The sequence below is a fragment of the Cornus florida genome, unplaced genomic scaffold (assembly GCF_030987335.1).
Source record: "Cornus florida cultivar Cherokee Brave unplaced genomic scaffold, ASM3098733v1 CherokeeBrave_3.0.0_Hap2_Chr11, whole genome shotgun sequence".
Taxonomy (NCBI): Eukaryota; Viridiplantae; Streptophyta; class Magnoliopsida; order Cornales; family Cornaceae; genus Cornus; species Cornus florida.
The window spans coordinates 27,300,767-27,325,285 of NW_026775581.1; the positions used below are offsets into that span (position 1 = coordinate 27,300,767).

The window sequence follows — 24,519 nt, forward strand, 5'->3', positions numbered from 1 at the left end:
GTTGCCGGGGATAAGCAACGCCGTATTTGGAATTAATTAGGAATTAGTACTCCTTTGATCTTGATTTTACTTCATTTTTCTTTGTTTACTTATTGTATTTGTTCTTGATTGGCTAGGTACTTGGAGCCAAGGAAAGTGAAGCAAAGGAACTTCAAAGCAAAGAAGCAAGCTAAGCTAAACAAAGCATTAAAAGCTAAAAATAAAAAATTTGTAAAGCAAAGCAAGGCAAATGTTAAAAATATTTTGAAGTTGCTTAAGGACCTTTTGTGAGCTATTCTAACTTCCTTTACTTAGTTAAATCGTAGGCCCTTGTGGAGGCAATTCTTATTTTCATTAGTTAAATCGCCCGCGTGGTGGCAAATTATTTCTTACATTTGTTGAAAGCATGGGAGTATGGGATCGATATATATAAAGGTTTGTTGTTAATTGACTTGTTGCGGAGGAGGAGTGTTTGCTACTTGCTATTCGTTGATTTGTTGCTTATTTTGATTTGCATTGTGCATGCATGGTCGTAGGTCTTTGAATCCTACTCTTGTCCCATTGAATATTAATCTTGAATCAATTGTTCCTAATCCAAGGGAAAGGGGTAATTCAAGTGGCTCCATCTCATCAATGGATGAACATAATGAAGACCATGTTAAGGTCCTTAGTCACATCAATCAATAAGGCATTCTTCACCCAAATGTGCATCAACAACATGATAATATGCAAGTATCATTAGGTATGCCTAGACCCTTTATTCCACAACAACAAGGCCAAGTTCCAATGGCAATGCCAAGGTCATTCTTTGCACCACCCCCACCTTCCGTTATTCAAGCAAATCATGGGGCTCATGTAGAGCCACCAATTGTGAATCATCTCCTTGCTTTAAGAGACCATTATGTGCCCAATGAGTACAATGCACCAACAAGCATTCAACTCCCTCCATTTAGAGCACACCATTATAAGATTAAACCACAAACAATCCAAATGCTTTCCAATTACCATGGGCTACCAAATGAAAAACCTTATAAGCATTTGGATGAATTTCTTGAAGTTTATTCCACCGTGAAATACACGGGCATGCGGGAAGAAGTTTTGAGGTTAAAACTCTTCTTTTTCACCCTAAAAGATATATCAAAATATTGGTTCAATAATTTGAGACCTTTTTCTATAACTACTTAGGTAGAGATACAATAAGAGTTCTTGAAGAACTACTATCCGGTGTCTAAGATCAATGCAATGAGAACTTCAATTCGTGAATTCTCATAAGGGGATGGGGAAATGTTTCATGAGGTATGGGAATGATTAAATGATTTGCTTAGGAAATGTCCTCATCATGACATTTCTAAATGGCAATTAGTTCAATACTTCTTTGAAAGTTTGTCGGACAACCATAAGGATATGGTTGATGCTTCTATTGGTAGTTTTTATCTTGATAAGCATGAAGATGATGTGTGGCGCTTATATGAGAGCATGAGTGAAAACTCAATGCACTGATCTTTATCATCTAAAAATGGTAGAAATATAGGTGGAAGGAAGAATGTAGGCTTATATCAAGTTGATAATTGTAATGATATAGTCGCCAAAGTAAAGTTTTTATCCCAAAGGTTTGATCAATTTTTGAACAACCAAAATTCGGCCCATCAAGTGTCTTCCTCCCCTAATCATGCTCATCATCCTTCCAATGAATCATACATGACTTGTTCTAGTGTTTTGTATTCTACTTCCAATTGTCCGCATGGACATGCGCATAGTGAACACCATGAGCAAGTAAATACCGCTTTTGTTAACCAAGGGAATAATCTCTATGGCACTCACTATAATCCTGGGTGAAGGAACCATCCAAATTTTTCTTGGAAAAGCCAAGGGGAAAGCTCAAACCTTCCCCAAAGTGGGTTCCAAAGCAGGTATGTTCCACCCCCTATGCAAACCCAAGGTTCCCAAGGTTATCATTCATTTTACCAAGCATCAAATGGAAATCAATTTTCAAACTCTCATTTTCCAAACCAATCATCATATTCTCAGGGTAATTCAAGAAGTCCCACATTTGAAGAGAGAGTTTTATCCACTTGGGGTACTTTGGAGGCAAATACTCAATTACTTCATTTTCACTCCCAATCGATTACAAAGCTAGAAACCCAAGTCGGGCAAATAGCTAGCACGTTGAATGCAAGCGAGAAAGGAAAAATTCCTTTGAATCCCCTACCAAAGCAACAATTTATTGTGGAGACCAATTCATCTTCAGAAGGTCATACACTATTGACAACCAAGTTGGTGTTTCCAATGAAGAAAGTGAACCGGTGCAACCCAAAGTTAACACCCGTCCCGTCTCACATTCTATTCCTCCCTCATTGAATGTGAAAGACCCCAATGTTGAAAATGCTTCAAATAATGTTTTTGAAAAAGCTTTTGAGCCTAAGGCTCCATTTCTGGATGCTTTAAAAGCATCCACCTCTCTTGAAAAGCAACAAAGCAAGGCAAATGAAATCATTGATGTGTTTTAGCAAGTAAAAATCAATCTTCCTCTCTTGGATGCAACTCGACAAATTCTGGCTTATGCCAAATTTTTGAAAGATATTTGCACATTTAATAGGAAAAACAAAAGCCAAGCACCAAGAAAAGTTGTTCTAACCGAACAAGTCAGCTCCATCTTACAACACAACACTCTCCTAAAATTTAAAGACCCTGGTTCACCAACCACTTCATGCACTATTGGTGACCATGTTATCAATCGGACTCTTCTTAATTTAGGAGTGAGTGTGAATCCTCTCCCCTATTCAGTATATATTCAATTGGGCTTAGGTGATTTGAAACCGACGTCGGTAATTTTGCAACTAGCCGACCGATCAATTAAGAAGCCCCGGGGTATCATCGAAGATATTTTGATTAAAATTGATAAATTCTTCTTCCTGGTCAATTTCGTTGTCATTGACACGGAACCGATCCCAAATCCTAAGAGCCAAATTTCCATTATCCTTGGGCATCCTTTCTTGGCTACCATTAATGCCAACATCAATTGTAGGACGGGGATAATGAAAATCTCATTTGGTCATATGAAAGTGAAGTTGAACATTTTTAATCCAATCCCTAACTCCATGGACAAACATGAAGATATATGTTGTAATGTTACCAATTTTTTCCATTTTTCATTTTCTACAGTTTTCTGATTTTTCGAGGGTATTTTTGTCTTTTCTCGTTTTGCGTGCCGGACACAGTGGGGTGTGCCAGGTGTGTTCGAGAGTTGGTTGGGCAATTCCATTGAATTCAGGACTCTTGAAAATGCATTGATTGCCATTTCGGCATTTTTCTATTTTCGGGCCAGACGGTCCCGAGTGGGACCCGCTACCAGAATTGTCGCGTACGGGGATTTTGGTTAGGTCCATTTGCATTTCATTTTTTTTTATTTAATGTGTTTATGTGGTATTTTATATGGTTAGTGTATACATATGTTTGTGGTGGGGAAATAAAGTTAAAAGGAAAAAAGAAAAGATATTTTAAAGTGGTGGGACCCACCACTTATTCCTTTAGTGGGCGGGCCATTTTGGCCTCATTTTTCTCTTCTCCTGGCTATATCTCTCTTTCACTCTCTTCTTCATTTTTTTTTTTTTCCTTTTCCTTCAAAACTTCAAAGTTTGATTATTCTCTAACCATTTGCAGATTTTTGGTGCCATTTGCGGCAAAACGGAAAGCTCGGCGAGATCTACGCATTGATAGGAGCAATTGCTTATTTGGCCACCATAGAATTTTTGAATTTTAGGGTTTTAGGCTTGGAAATTGGGGATTTTTCATCACTTTGAGGTAGGGATGTCCTAATCCACAAATACTCTTTGATTTTTGTGAGTTTTCTCTACATTGAGTGTATAACATGCTTAATTGTGATTAATCCATGAAAAATCATTATATTATTGTTAATGATATGAACTTCTATGTGATACTATATGTGTGGATGATGAATGTGTAAGTGGCCAGTAGACTTGATGTAGGAAGCATGTTTATGTGAAATTGTTTCATAGATTATATGTTTGACATGCTAGACTATTGTTGAATGAAAGTGTATTTTTATGGAATTTCTTGTAAAGTATGCTGAGTGATTAAGCTTGAATTTAGATGTATGATGGTAAATGTTGGCATGGCTTGTTTTACGACTTGGACTCGTTGTTGTTAATTTTGTTGTTAAGTCTTTTCCCCAGTATGGCATGATCCCGTTTTTCTCATTTTTATACTCTGTTTGGATTCATGGGGTCACAAGAGGTGTGTCTTAGGCACTACCTACTGAGCTTTTAGTTCATTCCTTCATTTAACATTTTTTAGGTCACGGGGTTGAGTTGGTGGGTGTTGATCTTTCACGAGCCTAGGCTGAGTTGGAAAGGATCTTCCTTGTACTACATTGTATTTTGATGTATATTTTGTAAAGTCTCAAATTGTAATATAACTATGAGTAATTGGCTCTATTCTGATGTATTTTGAGCTAATTATAAAGACTATTTATATTTCTTGGATGAATTGGATTAAAGATGTTGCATTGTAATAAAATGTTGATGTTTTCTATCCATGCAATGTAAAAAGTCACTTTTCAGTTGTTAGAGCAAGTTTTAGAATCAATTTCAAAGTTCCTACCCAAAGCCTCTTTTCATTTTTTACTTTTTTAGCAAGTCCAGTAGTAAGAACCAGCTCGTAGAGTCATTTTGGTCAACCGAAATGTGTACTTTGGTCGATTGATTCATCTCACAGCCTCGGGACTTTGTACTCCAGCCAATCAAAACCTCATTTCGGTCGACCGATTTTGGGGGAATTATTTAGGTCGACCGGTTCTCCATTCCGGCTGACCGAACTGTGGCTGCTGGTAGCTTTTTGTTTCCTTCTTTGGTACAATTAATCCCAAGCCTTGGAAAGTTGACTAAAGCCTTCTTGGTACATATTTAAGTCATAATAATGACGTATTGACCTTGGGCATGAAGTGGATTGACTTAGGTGTCCTCGGGTTCGGGTAAGGACCCGGTTAATGGTTTGGACCCACGGGTTCGTGTCATTACATATGTATTGTTGAAAAATGTTTTGTAAATGAATTTAAAAAAAACGAGTCATTGCTTGGTGTAAAAAAATCAAATGGTTTGCCTTACAAAAAGATTTCAAAATAAATTGTTTTCAAATCTAGTGTTGAACTAGCATAGAAGCCCAAATTTTTGTTAACCAAAGGCTATCAACTCTATTTGAACCAAATCTAACAAGTTCCTTAGGGAATAGTTTGTTAGGTGGGGTTCAAAGTTCCGTTCACCCCATTAAGAAGGGGATGCCTACCAAGATCTTTGATCCGGGCTAAAAGAGCCCAACGTCTTACTAGAGACGTTAAACACTGGTGCTTCATAGGGTTTTTCGACCATATTCCTCCCTCATTTCTTTTTACTTTCTATTATTACGTCATCTAGATACAATCTATGATCATCCATTTTTGTTTTGAGGTTTTGATAGGGAATGTGTGCATTTTCATCTCCAAATTAGGCATTTAGTGCCTGTTCGATCGATCATAAGAGCATCCTCGATCGATCGAATATCTCTGCAGTTAATTCTCTGAATATTTAAGGTCTCTATCCATCGTTTGAACCTTTGGATCGATCGAGGTTCGATCAATCAGTGTCCGATCATTCAGAGTTCTTCCTATTGACCTTGACTTTTCAAAAATTCAATTTTCAATTTAAAAAAAAAAATTTCAAATTTCAAAAATTCAAAAAGATTTTAAATTTTCAAAAATTAAATAATTTTTAAAAATAGTTTGTCGTTTTGCATGCTCGATCGATCTAAGCACTTTCATGAACGATCGAGGTCCGATTGATCCAATGGACCTCGTAATCGATCACACATGTCGGGAATAGTTTTTAAAAAATGACCCAAGGGTCATTTAGATCGTTCATTCCATCGATCCAAAGCCCTTCTCTCTCTTCCGAAGCTCTCCTCCATCTTCCTCATCTCCGGCGAGACTCCGGCGAGTTCCAAGCTTCAAAACCTCCATCTCCGATCTTCTCTCTTCTTTCTCTCCACTTCTCTCCTCAGATTTAGGTAAGTTCATGTTTCATTTTTCTTTTTTGTTTATACATGTCTTAATTTGTTGCTACACTTAGATTCGAATATTTTCAAGTTGATTTTGTTTTCATTTTTAGATTGTGAGCATGTGTATATATTTGTATATATCATTTTTGTTTCTGAATTTGGTTCGGGGGTCACATGCCGTTCCAAGTGACCACTTGTGCTTTGTTGAGATGTATAGGGGGTCACGAGCCTTCAAGTGACAATTGGGATTCGCCTCATGTCTTCCACGTCACGAACGGGTGACTTTTCAACTTTCAGCAGGTTCGATCGATCACACCAGTGGGCTGATCGATTAGAGCACGATCGATCCAATATATGTCATGATCGATCCAACGTGGATCGATCACATTTTTCTATGATCATTCGAACTTCACTGTCTTGCATATTGATACTCTTGTACTCTCTCTTATGTTCCATGTTATCACATCTATGCCCAATGCCTGTGTTTTCCATGTTGGTTGCATTCTTTACTTGTCATGTCAAGCATGTTTCACAATACTTGATGAATCAGAGTATACCCTTTGTTCGTTCACTGCGTATATTTGGCTTACATTACCATTTGCATAGATAGATACATGTGTTTCTATACTGTGATATTTGCATCCTTTCAGAATTGTGTTGTCTATCTTAATCTGACAAGCATGTTTCTATCTTTCGTGCTTTCATTTCTGTATCTCATATACCATTTCCTGTTACTAACAACAATTGCAAGTGTCTTTCTTTTTGCAGGCCATGCCTAGCTTTAAGAGCACTGCCAACTGGACTTATGATCGCCGGGTGAGGCCCCAGACTGAGGAGCCGTCTTAGGCCAATTCTGAGTACTCTTCTTCTTCTTCTTCAGAGAGTGAGCCCGAGCTACCTCCATCACCTGCTCCCATGACACCGCCGACACAACCAGCTATTGTCCAAGACAAGGTTGCTCAGAAGTTTGTGCGCTTTTTAGTGGCGCATAAGTTTATTATAGATGAGGATGTTTTTCACAGGCATCCACGACCAAGTGGTTGTACGACGAGATCTACTGTAGCCGCCTGTCTCCTATTTTGGCCCCAGTAACCAACTCGGTCTACTCGAGATTGGTTCGGCTTTTCTACCAGAACCTCAGGTTGAGTCTGAGTAACCTAGCAAAGGGGCGCACCACTATTGATGGGCACCTTATCCGCATCACTGTCAAGACACTATCGACAGCATCTCAGTGCCCACATACATGTCCTCCGGGGATTGACTACCCGACTTTACAGAGGCCAGTATATGCAGAGATGGCCATAGCTCTCCATGGCACCACCACTGCCACCGATGCTTATGCCACTCGGACCTACCTGGCCGACTGCATGTGGTTCTTTGATTCGGTCTAGTACTAAAATGTATATATGGCTAGGCACAAGACCCAGCGGCGGGCTAATTTTCTAGCAACTTTATATACCATTGATACAGGGCATTGGTTTTCAATTCTAACGCTCCTCTGGAGTGTCATGATGAAGTGGCATGATGATTTCATCAGTAAGAGTGACCCGCAGAGGTCCAAATTCCTCCCTTACACTCATTTGATTACACAGCTCCTTCGGGATCAACACTACCCATTTCATCTGCAGGAGATCACCGAGACTGGTGTTTGCCATTACAGATGGGCGGTGATAAGTTCTTAAATGTTGCACATTAAAACAGCACCTACGCTTGGGTATTTTAGTCTTTGTATCTATCTTACTTTCATATTTTAGTTCTAATTTATGTTTTTGTTAATTTCAGGTCAATAAGGTTCAAACGGACTAATTTTGGTTCACTAAAGCCTTTTTGGAGTCAAGCAATGACAGTTGGAAAAAGTTCAGAAAATGACAAAAAGAGGCCACAGCCATCAAAAACGGTCAATTCTACCTTTTTCGGGCCTTTGATGATGTTCCCAAAGATCAAGAATCAAACGGATTAGCCCGGGGCCAATATGGAGCTAAATAAGGCTTGAAGGAAGTTTCCAACGGATCGATCCCCCACTATTCACAGAACTAAAAATGCCCCTAGGGGATCGATCCCCAAGGCTGGGGGATCGATCCCCCATCCCCTGGCAGCATTGCGGGATTTATGTTTACTTGGCTACGAGATTTTCTTGTTTTGGGCTTATTTTGTAACTTATTGGTCTCCAATAAGGCTTATACTTAAGAAAACCAATACCCATTAGTTTGGGAGAGTTTTTACTATTTTATGATTAAGTTTTTATTTTCTGTAATCGATATATCGATATTCTCTCTGGAAAACACAAAAAGGAGGAAAGCTAAGGTTCTTGAGAAAAGTTCAGAGAAGAAGAAGAGGAGCCAGATGAATCGAAGGATGGGGCTTGTTGACATCTTGCATCCATCAACCATGAGCGGCTAATTCTTCAACTTAGGGTTGGATAAACCCTAAGCATGTAACCTAACTTTTCTCACTTTTCCTATTTTGGGGATTTAATTTATGTAATTTTTGTTATAGCCTTGATATATATATATATATATATATATAATAATTCTTTCAAATGATTATCTTGTCAATCTCATATTGTCTTATATGTTTTTGAATGATAATTGATCTTTACACTTGATTTCTTTGTGAATTGAATCATGTGATGGCTATGCATTGTATTAATTTGATGTAATTGTGTTCTAATTTGATAAAAATTGCTTATATTAGATGGGTTGTACTACACAATTAGGTTAATGTCTAGTTTAAATAGGTTAATTTCAGGTTTGGTTAGTTTAATTTAAGGTAAATTAGTTAATTGCAATTTAATTATTAGGCAGTTAGACAATCCATACAATTATTTCAAATCCATAATTATTATTACAATTACATATCCTCTAGATTAATGTGTGTTAAATTTGTAACTTGAATTGATGAATCATGCTTTGAATTGGTGAATTGCACTACAATTAGTTTAATTGTCATTAGGTAGTTGATTCATGCTTGAAATTGATAGTTTACACTTTTCATTGCAATTGTTAGCCACATATAGATTACATAGTATTATTTTTCCAATTAGTTGAAAGTTAGTGAGTTAAGGAATGTGCTTAGTGGTGAATCCTACACCTTAAGTCTCTTTCCAATCTCTTAAACTTTATTTCTTTATTGTAATCATTTAGTTTAAAATTAGTTTTCATCACAAACAAAACCCTTTTTAGCAATCACAAAAGCACTAAAGTAGAATTCAATTCCGAAAACCAATAATTGTTTAGATCTCTTGGGACGATCCCTATTCGCTTCGTATTTCATAGTATAAGTGTTTAGTGGTTTTATAAATTATAAAATATGATGCCCACTTGACATTATTTCTAAACCTAAAGTGATGTACATTATTTTGTGCACACGCTCGGTCGCATCATAATTTTGGCGCCGTTGTCGGAGATCTAACGGTTTTAAAGAATTGAATTAGACATTAGTTCTTTGTTGATTGTCTACTTTTAAGTCATTTTAATTTTTATTTTCTCAATTGATTTGTTAATTAGGTACTTGAAACAAAGTGGAGCAAACACTGGACTTAGAAGCAATTAAAATTTTTTTAAAGGTATTTAAGGACCATTTGTAAGTTTCTCTTTAATTTTTGTGCTTAATTGTTTACTGCCTTGCATGCTTTGGACAGCCCAATTAGAGGCTTAAATTGAATTGTTTTATTTCTAAGTCCAAGTATACCTTCTTGTAGAAGGCATTGGCCCTTGTAGAGGCATTTAATTGTTTTAAGTGCATTGATATTATTGAGGAGTTTGGGAACATCGTATGTGGAGGTTGAAAAATTGAAGTGTTGGTGTATTGACTTATTGTAGTGCATGCATGGTCGTAGATCACTTAATTGTCCTCTTGCTTCTATAAATCAAAATCTCAAAGTTTCTCTTCGGCATTTAAAAGGTAGTACTAGGGATAGTCATCCTAATCTTCCAAATTTTGATCTTCCATCACCTTTAATGGAAGACCTAATAGATCCAATTGAAGATCCCATTGTAGATCTTGGACATGTGGATCATAACGGTGTGCACCACCCACCACAAGTTCATATTGTGAATCCTTAAGGTGTTCATCCACCCTTGGGAATGCCACGACCAGTTAATCCTGTGGTGCAACAACCTAATCTAGGGATGCCAAGGCCAAATGTTGTTCCCCCAATTGGTGAGCAACAACAACAATATGTTCAAATGGCATACCCTCAACAAGGTCAAATGGCATATCATCAGCAAGGTCAAATGCCATAGCCTCTTCTCAATCCTCTCAATCCTCCAATGGTCCTTAGGGATCGTTACACTCCAAATCAATATAATGCACCCACTTGCATTCAATTGCCAAATTTTCGTGCTCATCATTATGAGATTAAGGCTTCCACCATTAACATTTGCCCCATTTTCTATGGGTTGAGCAATAAAGAGTCTTATAAACATTTAGATGAGTTCTTGGAAATCTGTTCCACTGTGAAAATCACGGATGTATCGGAAGAAGCACTACAAGAAAAATGGCCTTTTAATACGAGCAAAAAAGTATTACACCACGGTTTTCGCCCGTAGTAGTTTCTCCCGTAGTCTTTTCTGGATGATTTCTACTACGGGGCCCTGCCCGTAGTAGAAAGTGTTTTTTATACTACGGACATGACTCGTAGTAGAAAGTACCTTTTATACTACAGGCTTGGCCTGGGTATTGCCCATAGTAGAAAGTTCATTTTATACCGCGGACATAACCCAAGGTATTGCCCGTAGTAGAAAGTCATTTTTTACCACAGTTATGATCCGGTTATTGCCCCTTGTAAAAACTTCATTTGAATGTAAAAAAGTCATTTTATTACTACAGTCTGTGCTCGTAGTTGAATATAGTATAAAATATTTATACTACCATAGTTTAAGCCCGTGGTAGAATTAATGTGATACGTTCTGCCTCACATTAAGCTTGTGGTATAAAGTGTGTGTGTGTGTGTCCATATATATATATATTAAATTGATAACCTGTCATCCAACAACATATATTACTCATATCCTACTCCACATACACAACCAAATTGCAACCAGAGGCATATATATACAACTATCACCAAAAATTCATCCTAAACATTCATTAAATAATTTGAAGTACAAAGTTTCCATCATTGTTAAAAAAAAAAAACAACAATCGCCAATAATTAATCCAAAACATTCATTGAATGATTTGGAGTACAAAGTCTCCATCATTGCTAAAAAAAAAAAACCAAATGCTAACAAAATATTGCAAAAAGAAGTAGCACCGCCAAGCTTGTCAAACCATCTTCATTCACTGTCAAGGCGTAGAAAGAAACTAAATCCAGCCATTACATTTTTCCCTATCACATAAAAAAGTAACCTCTTAGAAAATAACAAATGTGCAACTCATATATTCAAATAGAACCACAAAGTAAAGTGCATGTTTGCAACTTCTCAACCACAATAGAAAACATTTTTTTTTAAATCATACAACTTAATGACTTATCCTATCAATAGAACTTGTTGAACATAAATAACAATATACATTATTAAATGGACAACAATTAAACCAACTGAGATGTGCCAACTTCATGAAGTGTGATTTAGGTTTATAATGGTGGTTTGGGCAAGAACTACGAGAATAAAAGACTGGTTCAGTTCGGTTCCATGCATATACACATGATTTTGATTCCGGTTCCATTTTTAAGGAACCGTTGTGACAGGTTCCATACCGAACCAAACCGTGTGCAACCCTACTATCATTTATTCTGACTCCTATTATTGGTGTTCAATGTTTACTCTACTACATTTTATTGATGCCTTGATTGAGAAGAAGGTTAGAGATTTACTTTAGGGATCTAGAGATAGTCATAAAAAAAACTCATGCCCGGAGTGTGGTATGCTCTACTAAAGGGAAAGAGGGTTTAGGATTGAAAAGGCTCTCCCACATCAAAAAAAACTCATTTATGCAAGAAAATCTATTATTTCAAAATAAAAAAATATATGACAAAGGGGAGAAGAACTTGAAATGTCAATTTACCAAAAGCAAGATATAAAGGGCCCACCAGTCCACTGCACTAGTATGGTCTGCTCCAAATTTCCTGCACATATTAGGAAAAAAAAAAGACATACTTAAATGAAAAACATTTGAGAAAGAAATCAAAGCATATCAAATATTTCCTTTATAATAGCTAACATGTTTCTACGAAACTTACAAATTTGATAAACTTGATAGGCCATGCAGTTTTATATCCAATAACAACTTTTAAATCCTTATACGGAGGCTGAGCCCTATACAAGGATAAATCGTTATCAAAGACTTCATTGATCGACACTTGCCAACAATCGAAACCAAGAGTAGCATGACCTAGGAATTCATCAGGATTTGTTTCAAAAACTTCACCCTCAACAACAAATGATCCTCTTCCATTATAATGCAATAACTCATACCTCTTCCTGGCCATATTTGTTGTAGGTGAGACTTGAGGTGGAGCATTGGGAAAAGACTGGTTGTTAGCAATATGTGCCTACCACAATATTGAAAAGAAAAAAAAGAGTAAATAACGATTTCCTGATTAAACATTATCATTTTTAATGAGAGAGATTGCATCAAATTTATAGAAATTACTTACAAACATGGATTGAAACACTTGCATTTGTTTTAGCATTTCCTCTTGCCTTTGCTCTTGCCTTTGCAATTTTTGTTGCATTTCATCAATCGTCTTCTCATATTTTCTGGAAGCACCATTCTGGAATTTTAATTTTGTCACTGTTACTCCAAACCCATACCCTCTCACTCTTCCTCGATGTGAATCACCAAGTATTGCTGTGAGTGCATCATTTGTAATTTCTGAACTCTCAGTAGTCTCGGTAAATTCTCGCATTCTTTCCTGTAACAACAATATTTGTAAAACACGTTATTTAGGTTAATAAATATATAATTGATCAACTATTTGAATTAAAAAAGAGACATTTGTTACCACTTTCTCCTTGACCGTCATTTAAATAAGTTCCATTCTTCCTTGTGTGCCCTTTAATCCACACGTCTACTCTTGAAATGGTGTCGGGCGTGTTCGAATTTTCTTTCTGCATAAGAACATAAAAAAATATATATATATATATATATATATATATATATAATACTTCATCAATGTAGATATCATCTCTCTTTATTATAGTTTTGAGCATATTGTGAACTTAAACAGTGACGAAAAAAAACATTAAAAGCTTCGACATTACCAATTCTCTCTCCGTTCCAGCATAGCCTTTTCGGCTCATTTTGTGTGGGGTTGTATTCTTAGCCTACAATTCTTGCATCTGCTGTCTAACCTTCTGTAAATACAAAAGTTTAGTTAATTCAAATACATCATGAAAAAAATTAAGAAAAGAAAGAGGTAAAAAGGACAATATAATTCGATGTATATACTCACAGCATGATCTTCTGATAAACGTTGCTAAACAAATCTTAACCACTCCTCCATTGTGGGTACATTTCCGGGCTTCAGGAGTTGTATTTTTCGTGGATTATTTCTCACCTCCAGCACCTTTTTTGTTAGTTCGGACTTTTTGGAGCACCAGACATTTCCCATCTTTTTAAATGCATCATAGGACGCACTATTGTCAACATCAAATAGTAACTGCAATAATATGACAGAAATATAAAGAACAAGCCATAACTTGAAACTTAAAGAGTGGCACTTTGCTAAACTATTTTTCTAAATTTTATTTCTGTTTCTGCTCATTTAAAGAGGTGTTTCTAGTCATTTAAAAAAGCTATTTTTGCCCATTATAAATAACTTCATAAAAAGCTCTTTAAACTGAGCAGAAATCTGCCTTTTAAAAAGAGTAATTTTTGCTTATTTAAAATTAAGCAGAAATCTTGTCCTTAAATGAACAAAAATTGACTGTCTAATAAAGTAGTTTGTGGCACTTTATAAAGTAAAAATTAAGAAATAAACCTGAACGGCATCCCATAGCTCTTTTAGCAAAGTTTCTGGCAGTTGGTTCCATTTTTCAATTGTTATGGGCACCATCCCACGTGCTAATATTGGAAGGGTTGAACTGTACTTTGTCCCAACATCCCCAATTGTCTCCCCAAACTCGTCAAACTCCACACGAGGCTTCTTATCTTTTGAACCTATAATACCAGCTAATGTAGACTCCCCCCTACCTCTTTTTCTAGTACCGCCTGTTGCTCGGTTCTCATTGTTAGGGACTTGAGAAGTAGGTGTTTGTGAAGAGTTTGAATCCCCATAAAAAATGCATAGTCCTGAAGGTGTACGCTCTAGTGAAGCCTCAATCGCTTGACGTTCAATTGCTTGGCTTTTTTTAGCCCTTTTGGATGACTTCATTTCAAATACATGCACATTAATAAAAGAAAACAAGAAATTAAAATCGGGTGACACTTAAACATAAACACTAAAGAAATTATAATAACAACATTAACTGAATGCATCCATGCTTACCCCAATAAGTCCAGACATAATGAAACTATTTGTGCACAAGCTCGAAAATCTGCAATATCAAACACGTGCATACAACAACAAAATAATAGGAGGCAAGTCAATAATCATGTCACTATAAAGGTAAAAGCAATAATAATGAATTTGACAATCTCCGGCAATGAAAATCATATTTTGCTAATGTTTAAGACCAGATTACAAACAAAATAAGGGCCATAAAAATAAAATAAAATAAAAACACACCAAATATTGCAACCCTAAATTTTCTAAATTTTACACTATTATGCCGTCACAATTATCTCGTACATATGGATGATCGTCATCATGGATAACTGAGTCAAGTCCTGATACATCTAAAGGAGGATAACGCACATCATCATTCTCTTCAAAAGCCTCTACATCATGTGAACCTCTAGGTGGTGCCTTAAGTACAACATACCTCTAGGCCGATTTAATTAACCATGTACACTGATTGAATTATATATATATATATTTCAGGTGAGAAATCACAAACTTTAAAAGTGACATGCCTATATAACTCAGTCTTGCATTCTCTTCAACAGGCAATGTCAACATAAATATAGTGACTGGCATTATTGAGTTAAAACTGAATTGGACACTGCAATATCAATTTCATTCTTATTCACTAGCCAACGGAATAACAGACTCTGTTGCAGGAAGTTACTATTTTTTTCATGGTATATAATTAAAGTTGATATTTTTATAAAGAAATCCAGAATTTAGAGTGTAAGATTGATTTAAATTAAAATTTAAAATTTATTTAAAATAAGAACTCTTCGGGGAAAAATAAGAAAGAAAGGAAATATATATACATATATAAAATAAGAACTCTCGGTGCTGTCACTCCGCTTCAATAAGGCATCATACAATTTATAAAGAAATATAAGATGAAGAGACACACACCCAAAAATTAAAAAATAAAAATAGAGTGATGACTTCTTACCTAATGAATTGGCGCTCCTATCTATGAAGTAGTATGAATAAGGGAAGATTGCAGTGTGCATCTAAATAATACAGTAATATTTACACAATCAAAAATAAGAACTAGGGCATGATTCAAAAGATGAAAACCCAACTTAGAAATAAGGCTTGATGTAAAGAAAGTGAAAATAGAAGCAACAAGAGTCAGTTACCTATCTTATTTTTCAACAAGAGTTAGTTACCTATCAAATAGAATTATCCAATAGAGTCACCAAGAGTCTTTGTTGAGAGGAATTTTCTTCTACTAAAAAGGTATTGTATTTTGTGTATGGAGTAAGAAAGGTAATATTTTTGTAAATTAGATTAAAATGTATATAAAAAATCAAAATTGAATACAATTTTATAGGATATATAGATATGTATATATATAGAGAGAGAGAAAGCGAGAGAGAGGGGTACCTGGGGAGAAGAGGAATCCTTGGGATGAAGGGGATCGATGGAGACAACGACTATGGCGACGGGCTGACAAGAAGGTTTGCCTTTGCGCTATAAGCTTCCGGGATGCCAGAGTTATTCGTCTATTTGAGCGTCTGTGGAAACTGAGCAGATTTTAGTCATTTTCTTGTTGACGTGCTCGGCTGCAGATAGTTGGGATTGATCCCCAGCTTGGTAACCGGGTGGAACAGATTCCTTGGAAAAAAGACGGCCTGCATACAAGAAAGAAGGACAAGGAGAATCGGCGGCGGAGGAGTGGGATTTCGGCACAACCTAACACATCCAATACCAATGAGAGAAAACTAGGGCTTGATCAGAAAAGGAAGCTTTTGGTTCCTCAAGTTATATGATACAGTCTATACTTGATATATATAAAAAAATTAAACTAAGTCAATTTTTTATTTTTTATTTTTTATTTTTTTTGAAGTTACAGTCCTAAAAGAGTATTTTTAATTATATTTTCATTTAAAAAAATTATATACAAGGCGCGAAGGTTTCCCGCTAGTTATAAATTTTTGGAAGGGGTGATGAATATTTCAAAACAAATGTAGAAAAAATATAAAATATATTTGGAAAAAAAATTTCACATTTTACAAAGGGCTTAGCGAGTAGTAGATATATAACTTTCTGTCACATGTCTAACATGTGGTAAAAAGTTCCCTTTTTACTACGGGCCCATATAGCCCGTGGTAGAAAGTGTCTTTTACCACGGATTACGTGGGCCCTAGTATAAAGTGACTTTCAATGCCTTTCAACTATGGTTTTTTTTGGCCCGTGGTATAAAGTGACATTTACTACGGGCTATATGGGCCCGTGGTAAAAAGCACGTAGTTAATAACCACTTTTCTTGTAGTGAAGTCCTTAAAATGAAGCTTTTCCCTTTCACTCTTCAGGATAAAGCTAAATATTGGTTTAACAACTTGCGGTCAAATACAATCACCTCTTGGGCACAATTGTAACAAGAATTCCTAAAAAAGTACTATCCCGCGAGTCGAACCGATGCCATGAGAACTTCCATTCGTGAATTTAAATAAGAAGAAGGAGAACCCCTTCATGAAGCATAGGAACGTTTGAATGACTTGTTACGGAAGTGTCCGCATCATGACATTCTTAGGTGGCAATTAATTCAATATTTCTTTTCAAGTTTATCTGATGCTAATAAGGGCATTATTGATGCTTCCTATGGCAGAAGCTACATAGAAAGAAATGAAGATGAAATTTGGCATCTTTTCGAAAAAATGAGTGAAAACTCAATGCATAGATCTTCATCTTCTAGGGGTGGTCACCTAGCAAATGTGGGAGGAAAGAAAGCTCTAAATCAAATAGACTCTTCCATGGAAATTGTTACGGAGGTCAAAAATCTTATTAAAAATTTTGATAAATTCCTTTTGCATCAAGGTCCAGCAATTCAATCTTATCTTCACCATTCCAATGAAATGTGCATGACTTGTTCTAATTACACTCACCATACTTCAAATTGTCCTCTTGGATAAATCATCCGAAGTAAGTCTCAAGAACAAGCAAAATCAAGGAGATGGTGCAAACCCTCATCAAGGGAATAACCCTTATTATAATACTTACAATCTGGGGTGGAAGAATTATCCAAACTTTGCATGAAAAATCATGGAGATGGTGCAAACCCTCCTCAAACTCAAGGTTACCAAGCAAAGTATGTTCTTCCACATCTCCAAAATTAGAATTCTCAAGGTTACCGTCCTTCATTCTATCCTCAAAATGTGAATCAATATTCTTATCCTTAAGCATCAAATTCTCAATCCTATTCTCATCCTCAAACATCACATTCTCAATCTTACTCTAATCCAAATCAAGTACCTCCTAAGAGTCCTGCTTTTGAAGACAAGGTCTTGGAAGCTTTAGGTGATATTCGAAAAGATAATCAATTGTTTCATTGTCACTCTCAATCAATTGCAAAGCTTGAAGCTCAAATCGGGCAATTAGCTAATTCTTTAAATGTGAGAGAGAAAGGTAAGTTGCCCAGTCAAACTAAGACCAATCCTAAGGGGCAATTTATAGCACAAACAAGTCCTTCATCAGGATTTTTTGGAAATGAGCAAGTTCAAGCAATTACTATCTTGAAGAGTGGTAGGAAAGTGGACAATAAGGTAAAGGTATCTAAAGAGGATAGTGAATTGATATAACCAAGTGGTTGCATCCATCCCATTTAAAATTCTATTTTTACTCCCTTGGATGCTAGTGGTTCCAAAAAAGACATTCCATCATCTTCATCATCATCTCCCCAATTAGAGAAGCCTTATGAGCCAAAAGCTCTATTTCCTCAAGCTTTGAGAGAGACTTCATCATTTGGGAGACAAAAAGGAAAAATTCATGATATGATGGAAGTGTTTAAATAAGTGAAAATCAATCTTCCTCTTCTAGATGCAATTAGGCAAATTCCACCATATGCAAAGTTCTTGAAGAACTTGTGCACTCAAAAAAGGAAGAGCAAGGGAAAGGACCTTAAGAAAGTGCTTTTAATAGAATAAGTGAGTTCCATCATTCTGTCTAACACTCCTCCTAAGTTCAAGGATCCGGGTGCTCCAACCATTTCTTATATTATTGGAAACCAAGAGATTCGTAGAGCTCTCTTTGATTTAGGTGCAAGTATCAATCTCATTCCATACTCTATTTACTTACAATTAGGATTAGGGGACTTAAATCCAACATCGGTAGTAATCCAATTAGCCGACAGATCAATTAAGAAACCAAGGGGAATTGTTGAGGACATTCTAATTAAGGTCGATAAATTTTTTTTTCCCAGTTGATTTTGTGGTACTAGGTACTAAACCAGTCCCTAATCTTACCAATCACATTCCAGTCATCTTAGGAAGACCATTTCTTTCACTACCAATGCCACCATTAATTGTAGATCTGGCATTATGGACATCTCTTTTGGCAGCATAATGGTTAAGTTTAATATTTTCAATGCGAGTCAACATCCCAAAGATGAAGACGAGTATTTCTTAGTGGATGTTTTGGATGAAATTATAGAGGAACTCTCCCCTCTATTCTATCTAAGGACCCTCTTGAGATGTGGCTTTGTGGAATGTTTAAAAGTTGTGGTTTTGACATAGAAGGATCCATAAGTGAGGTGAATGCTTTGATGGACTCTGTGGCCACTTTGGATTTCCCACCTTGGAAAAGTAAGAAAGAACCTCTTCCTTCACTCTCTAGTACTCCACCAGTTCTTTCTCTCATCTCTTTTCCTACTCTTGAGCTTAAGCCTTTTCCATCCAATCTCAAATACGCCTTCTTAGGCCTAAAAGAGACTCTTTCGGTCATCATTGCTTCAAATCTTAAAAATAACCAAGAGAATGATCTTTTAGAAGTACTTAAAGTTAACAAAGAAGCCATTGGATGGAGTGTGGATGACCTAAAAGGCATTGACCCTTCTATTTATATGCATCGCATAAACATGGAAGAGGATGAAAGGCCATTTAGGGATATTCAAAGAAGATTGAACCCAAATATGAAGGAAGTTGTCATGAAGGAGGTTGTGAAACTTCTAGATGCGGGAATCATTTATCGTACCTCTGATTCCAAGTGGGTTAGTCCAACTCAAGTGGTTCCCGAAAAGTCAGGAATCACAGTTGTTGAAAATGCTAAGGGTGATCTTATTTCGAAACGCACCGCCACTTCATGGCGTGTTTGCATAAATTACCGAAAACTGAATTCTACCACTAGGAAAGACCATTTTCCATTGCCTTTCATTGACCAAATCTTGGAAAGATTGGCAGGGCAACAATATTATTGCTTCCTAAATGGTTACTCAGGGTACAATCAAGTGGCCCTAGATCCATTGGATCAAGAAAAGACCACATTCACATGTGCTTTTGGTACATTTGCTTATCGACGGATGCCTTTTGGATTGTGCAATGCTCCTGCCACTTTCCAAAGGTGTATGATGTCAATTCTTTCGGACATGGTGGAGAAGTATTTAGAAGTCTTCATGGATGACTTCTCGGTTTTTGGGTCCTCATTTGATTCGTGTCTCCAAAATCTCAAAAAAGTACTTCAAAGATGTTGTGAGACTAATCTTGTGTTAAGTTGGGAAAATAGCCATTTCATGGTTCAAGAAGGAATCGTGCTTGGATATGTCATTTTCAAAAGAGGACTAGAAATAGATAAAAACGAAAGTTGAGCTGATTTCCGAATTGTCTCCAACTACTACAGTGAGAGAAACCCGCTCATTTCTAGGACATGCCGGTTTTTATCGCCGATTCATCAAAGACTTTAGCAAAATTGCTAGACCCTTGTGCAACCTTCTTGCAAAGGAGACTCCATTTGTCTTTGATAAAGCATGCCTAAATACTTTTCATCAACTTCGCACTCTTCTATCATCCGCTCCCATCATGCAACCTCCAAATTGGTCCTTACCATTTGAGATTATGTGTGATGCTTTTGACTTCGCAATGGGTGTTGTTTTGGGGCAAAGGGTAGGTAAGCTACCATGTGCTATATACTGATGAGCCCTTTTCCAAGTGTTTAGAAAATGGACTTTTTAATGCGAGAGGTCGCTTCGCAAGGTTAAAATATGAATGTGGTTTTGGAAACTTTTCTAGTCAAATTTACATTTATAAAAACCACTACTACAATTAATGAAGTATAGTGAGTAGGGATCGTCCATAGAGATTATACGTGTTGGAATTTAACTTCAACTTTAATGTATCAATTGATTGCAAAAGATAGAGATTGGTTGATTAAACTAAGATGCAAGGAAATTAAAATGCAATTAAAGTAAACTAAGTTGAGATAAGGATTTAAGAGATATGAAGAAAGATCTTAGGGTATTGGAATCACCACTAAGCTCATATAATTAACCACTTGCTTTCTATTAATGGGGAATACATTGTTGTGAACAAAATGCGACTACCAATTGCAATATTAAGTATGAACCATCAAATTCATGTATGAATTGTCTACCTAACCAACAAATAAACTAAGTGTAGAACAACCCATCAAATCTAAGCATGACCCATCAAACTAGTCACAATTGTAGAACACATCAATCTAGAGAATCATGGAATTTGCAATAATAAGCCATGGAATATCAAACCAAGTACAGATTGTCTACCTACCTACAAGCATGAATTAAATTGTAGAATAACTCATCAAGCATAAGAATAATCCATCAAATTAATTGACAAACCCATTCAATGAAAACCCATACTTAACCATCACTAAATCCTTAATTAATCACACATAGACATACGACCAACATAGAGAATATAGTATAGAGATCAATTTCCAAATAATCACACATAAGACAACATGTAATTAAAATAGAGAATCAATAGGAAGAATTAATCCATATGAATCATGTAAGAAATAATTTCTAATTTAATCATACATAGACATGTAAATAAACTAGAGAATTAATAGGAAGAATTAAACTATAGAAATCATAGAAATATATCAAGATTCATTAAATTCACAAGGCTAGAATACTAATTACAACAATATATATAAATCCCCAAAAATAGAAGTACAAGGGTTTAGATTACAAAAGACTTAGGGCCCTAAGTGTATATCTAGCCAATCATGGAGGAGGTAGATGTGGTTATGAAACCCTCAAGGGTAAGCTCCAAACATGGCTCCATCTTCTTCTTCTTCTTCTTTGAAGCTCTAGAGAGAGAGAGAGAGAGATAGTGGATCTAAAGATGGATTTTGAGATGTGCCTCCACTTCCTTCTTTTCTTCTAACCCTAATCTCTAACTTTTCTAGAGAGAGAAATTAAAATTACAATGTAAAAGTAAAATAATAAAAAGCTTTTTTACAAAATGGTTCAATTCCCTTTAAATACAAGGTCCTTTTCTTAGTCACTAAGTCAGAAATATAGCCCCAAAAATATCTAATCCCGCAACTATGTGGTAGGTAGAAATCGGGCACGCGGGAATAAGATATGTCGCTGCCAGCACATTTTCGATCGATCAGACTTTTAATCGTTCTGGGTGAGATCGATCCAACTTCTGATTGTTCTGGGTGAGATCTATCCAACTTGGCAGTTTTTCAGCATCAGCCTCCTTTTGCTCCAGATTCTCACTAACACTTAGTTTGACTCCAAAAAGGCCTTAAGAAACCATTTTTAGCTCATTTTAACATTATTGACCTGAAATAGACAAAAACACAAATAAGTACTAAAATGGGTAAATAAAGATAGATAAATGGACTAAAATACCCTCGCTTAGGGGGTTTAAATACGCACTTTTCAACGCTCATCACACCCCCAAACTTAAATATTGCTAGTCCCTAGTAATGAACTACGAAGTAAAGGAATGAAATGAACAACTAAACAACTATAACTAGAAAGTAATAAATGGATAACGCTACTTTCGTAGGAAACACGATTGCATTTAGCATATGCAACAAGCCTTTTAAACCTCTTGGTTACCCCTAGTGGACGAATAAAGTCTCGTGAGGGTTTCCAGAAATGATACCCACAAACATTAAGCTCATTTTTTCAAAAGAGGCACCAATATTGCAAACAAGTATTGGGAGAAAACTACCTCAAGTATGTAATTTTTCAACCATTTCCAAGCAATCTTCCAAAATCTCAACATCAAACAAGCAAATATGGTTCTCCACATATCAAGAAAATGATCATGCAAATAAAAACAACTCTAGAATCCTTTTTGAGTGGACCGGCATTAAATATGTTTGCTATCTTAGCCAACTAAAGAAATGATCACATCCTTACCCTCAAACTAGCACACAAATCTAGTACCGATCATCATGACAAAGAGTGGACCTTTTATTAAAACTTTATTGATCTAGTTGCGCTTATTCTTTTCACTCGATTTTTTTATTTTTTATTTTATTTTAATCCTAAGGATCAAAGATAAAAGCATAGTGCAATGTGTTGATTTATTAAGCTTTCTAGTGATCCATGAGGTTGAGCGTTAGGTCAATGACTCCCAAATCAGACGGCTTTAGGGCATTAGGCGTTAAAACACCCCTAAGGACTTACAAGCTCAAATCAACTAGGCTACAAATCAAAACAACATCCATCTAATCATTTCCCACTTCTCACCTTTTGGGAAAAATCCTCACATATTTTTTTTTTTTTTTTTTTTTTTTTTTTCAAGTTCAATTATTAACCTAGAGTTTGGGCCCTCCACCTTTCGGTGCAAGAAGGTCAGTGCTTGATGAGGCTAGAATCCCGGCTACTTAGTGAAAAGGGGTTGTTATCCATCTTTATCAGGAATGAAGGCCTTCAATGCACTACTAGCCCAATTGGGATAAAACCAATTCAATAATCAACAAAGCATATACCCCACAAATGAATGCTAGTGTGCGTCTGTGCTAGTGTAAAATCTTAGAGTGAATCTCAAAACAATCACAAAATCAGGATGATATGGACCTCAAATGCAAGCAAGATATCAATCTTTCGAAAAATTTACTCCTAAATGGCATCCATAAGGCATACAAGGAGTATTGGACTTTCAAGTCAAGCAATTTTTAAATTTTAAGCAATATAGTCCTCAAAAGATCAAAATCATAGCTAACATCAATCTCAAATCTCAATCATGCATTTAAAACTCAACTTAAGTAGAATGCAACAAGACACCTTACCCCTAAACTTAAACCGCACATTATCCTCAATGTGCAATGAGAACAATGGAAAAGATGGAAAGAGTATGCTGCGGTGGTGAAAGCATGAAACCCAGCAATGATCCAATATGAAAAGGGTCTCCCCCAAACTTGGAATCAACAACCTACTTGAATAACCACACTAGCAAACTCACATCAAATATCAAATGGGATAAGAATAACCAAAACATGCAATCTAAGGCAATGTAACATAAGATGCAAGAGAGATATGAGATCAAACCCTAACTAAAGCATTAAGTATGCATAACGACACATAAGGGCACAATGGTGAAAAGTTTTTATATTTTTCATTTAATAAAAGCAAGTATATACAAAATGCAAGAAAAATAAAGAATAAAATGCATGAACAAAACAAAAGAAAAAGAAAAAGAAAAATAAAGAAAATAAAATGAAATGAAAAAATATGTACAATGGAAGAAATGAAAAACAAAAAGTAAGAAAGGATGTAAGAACAAAACAATAAAAAATAAAAACTTTTTTATTTTTTATTTTTTATTTATTTTTTTATTTATGTGAAAACATGCAAAGAAAAACGAAAAATGCAAAAAATATGCAAAATGGGTGCTAAGTTTAACGTCTCTGATGAGCGCTGAAAAGTGCGCATTTAAACCCCCTAAGCGAGGGTATTTTAGTTCATTCATTTATCTTTATTTACTCGTTTTAGTACTTATTTGTGTTTTTGTCTATTTCAGGTCAATAATGTTAAAACGGGTTAAAAATGGTTTCTTAAGGCCTTTTTGGAGTCAAACTAAGTTTTAGTGATGATTTGGAGCAAAAGGAGACTGATCTGGAGTAAAAAGAGGCCGATGTTGAAAAGCTGCCAAGTGAGAACGATCGAACTTTTCTGAGATCGATTGAAAATATGCTGGCAGTGAGCTATCTTATTCCCGCGCGCGCCTGAACTCCCACCTACCACATAATACAGGATTAGATATTTTTGGGGCTATATTTCTGACTTAATGACTAAGAAAAGGACCTTCTATATAAAGGGA

General features: G+C 36.0%; 1 protein-coding gene and 2 non-coding genes across 7 annotated transcripts; all 3 read right to left on the bottom strand.

The window, feature by feature from the left end:
* Positions 1-1,218: 1,218 nt before the first annotated feature.
* Positions 1,219-1,325, bottom strand: LOC132287415 (small nucleolar RNA R71). The gene has a single exon (XR_009473016.1). It is a non-coding gene; the product is annotated as a small nucleolar RNA R71 (small nucleolar RNA).
* Positions 1,326-11,083: 9,758 nt separating this feature from the next.
* LOC132283872 (uncharacterized) lies at positions 11,084-16,252 on the bottom strand. Of its 5 annotated transcripts, none has more exons than XR_009472155.1 (11): positions 15,863-16,252; positions 14,465-14,513; positions 13,958-14,344; positions 13,430-13,636; positions 13,239-13,331; positions 12,980-13,085; positions 12,632-12,889; positions 12,450-12,526; positions 12,215-12,290; positions 12,040-12,100; positions 11,084-11,359 (listed from the first exon to the last, which is right to left on the bottom strand). XR_009472155.1 is itself a non-coding variant. In XM_059785908.1 (10 exons), exons 6-10 carry the CDS (start codon positions 12,998-13,000, stop codon positions 11,335-11,337), a joined length of 420 nt encoding a protein of 139 aa, XP_059641891.1. In that variant the 5' UTR covers positions 13,001-13,085; positions 13,239-13,331; positions 13,430-13,636; positions 13,958-14,344; positions 14,465-14,513; positions 15,863-16,252; the 3' UTR covers positions 11,084-11,334. The 5 variants fall into 5 exon arrangements, 3 of the variants coding, with proteins under 3 accessions (XP_059641891.1, XP_059641890.1, XP_059641889.1); XR_009472154.1 differs by having other exon boundaries at positions 12,215-12,366; XM_059785908.1 differs by lacking the exon at positions 12,215-12,290 and having other exon boundaries at positions 12,654-12,889.
* Positions 16,253-16,899: 647 nt separating this feature from the next.
* LOC132287523 (small nucleolar RNA R71) lies at positions 16,900-17,006 on the bottom strand. The gene has a single exon (XR_009473055.1). It is a non-coding gene; the product is annotated as a small nucleolar RNA R71 (small nucleolar RNA).
* Positions 17,007-24,519: the final 7,513 nt, after the last annotated feature.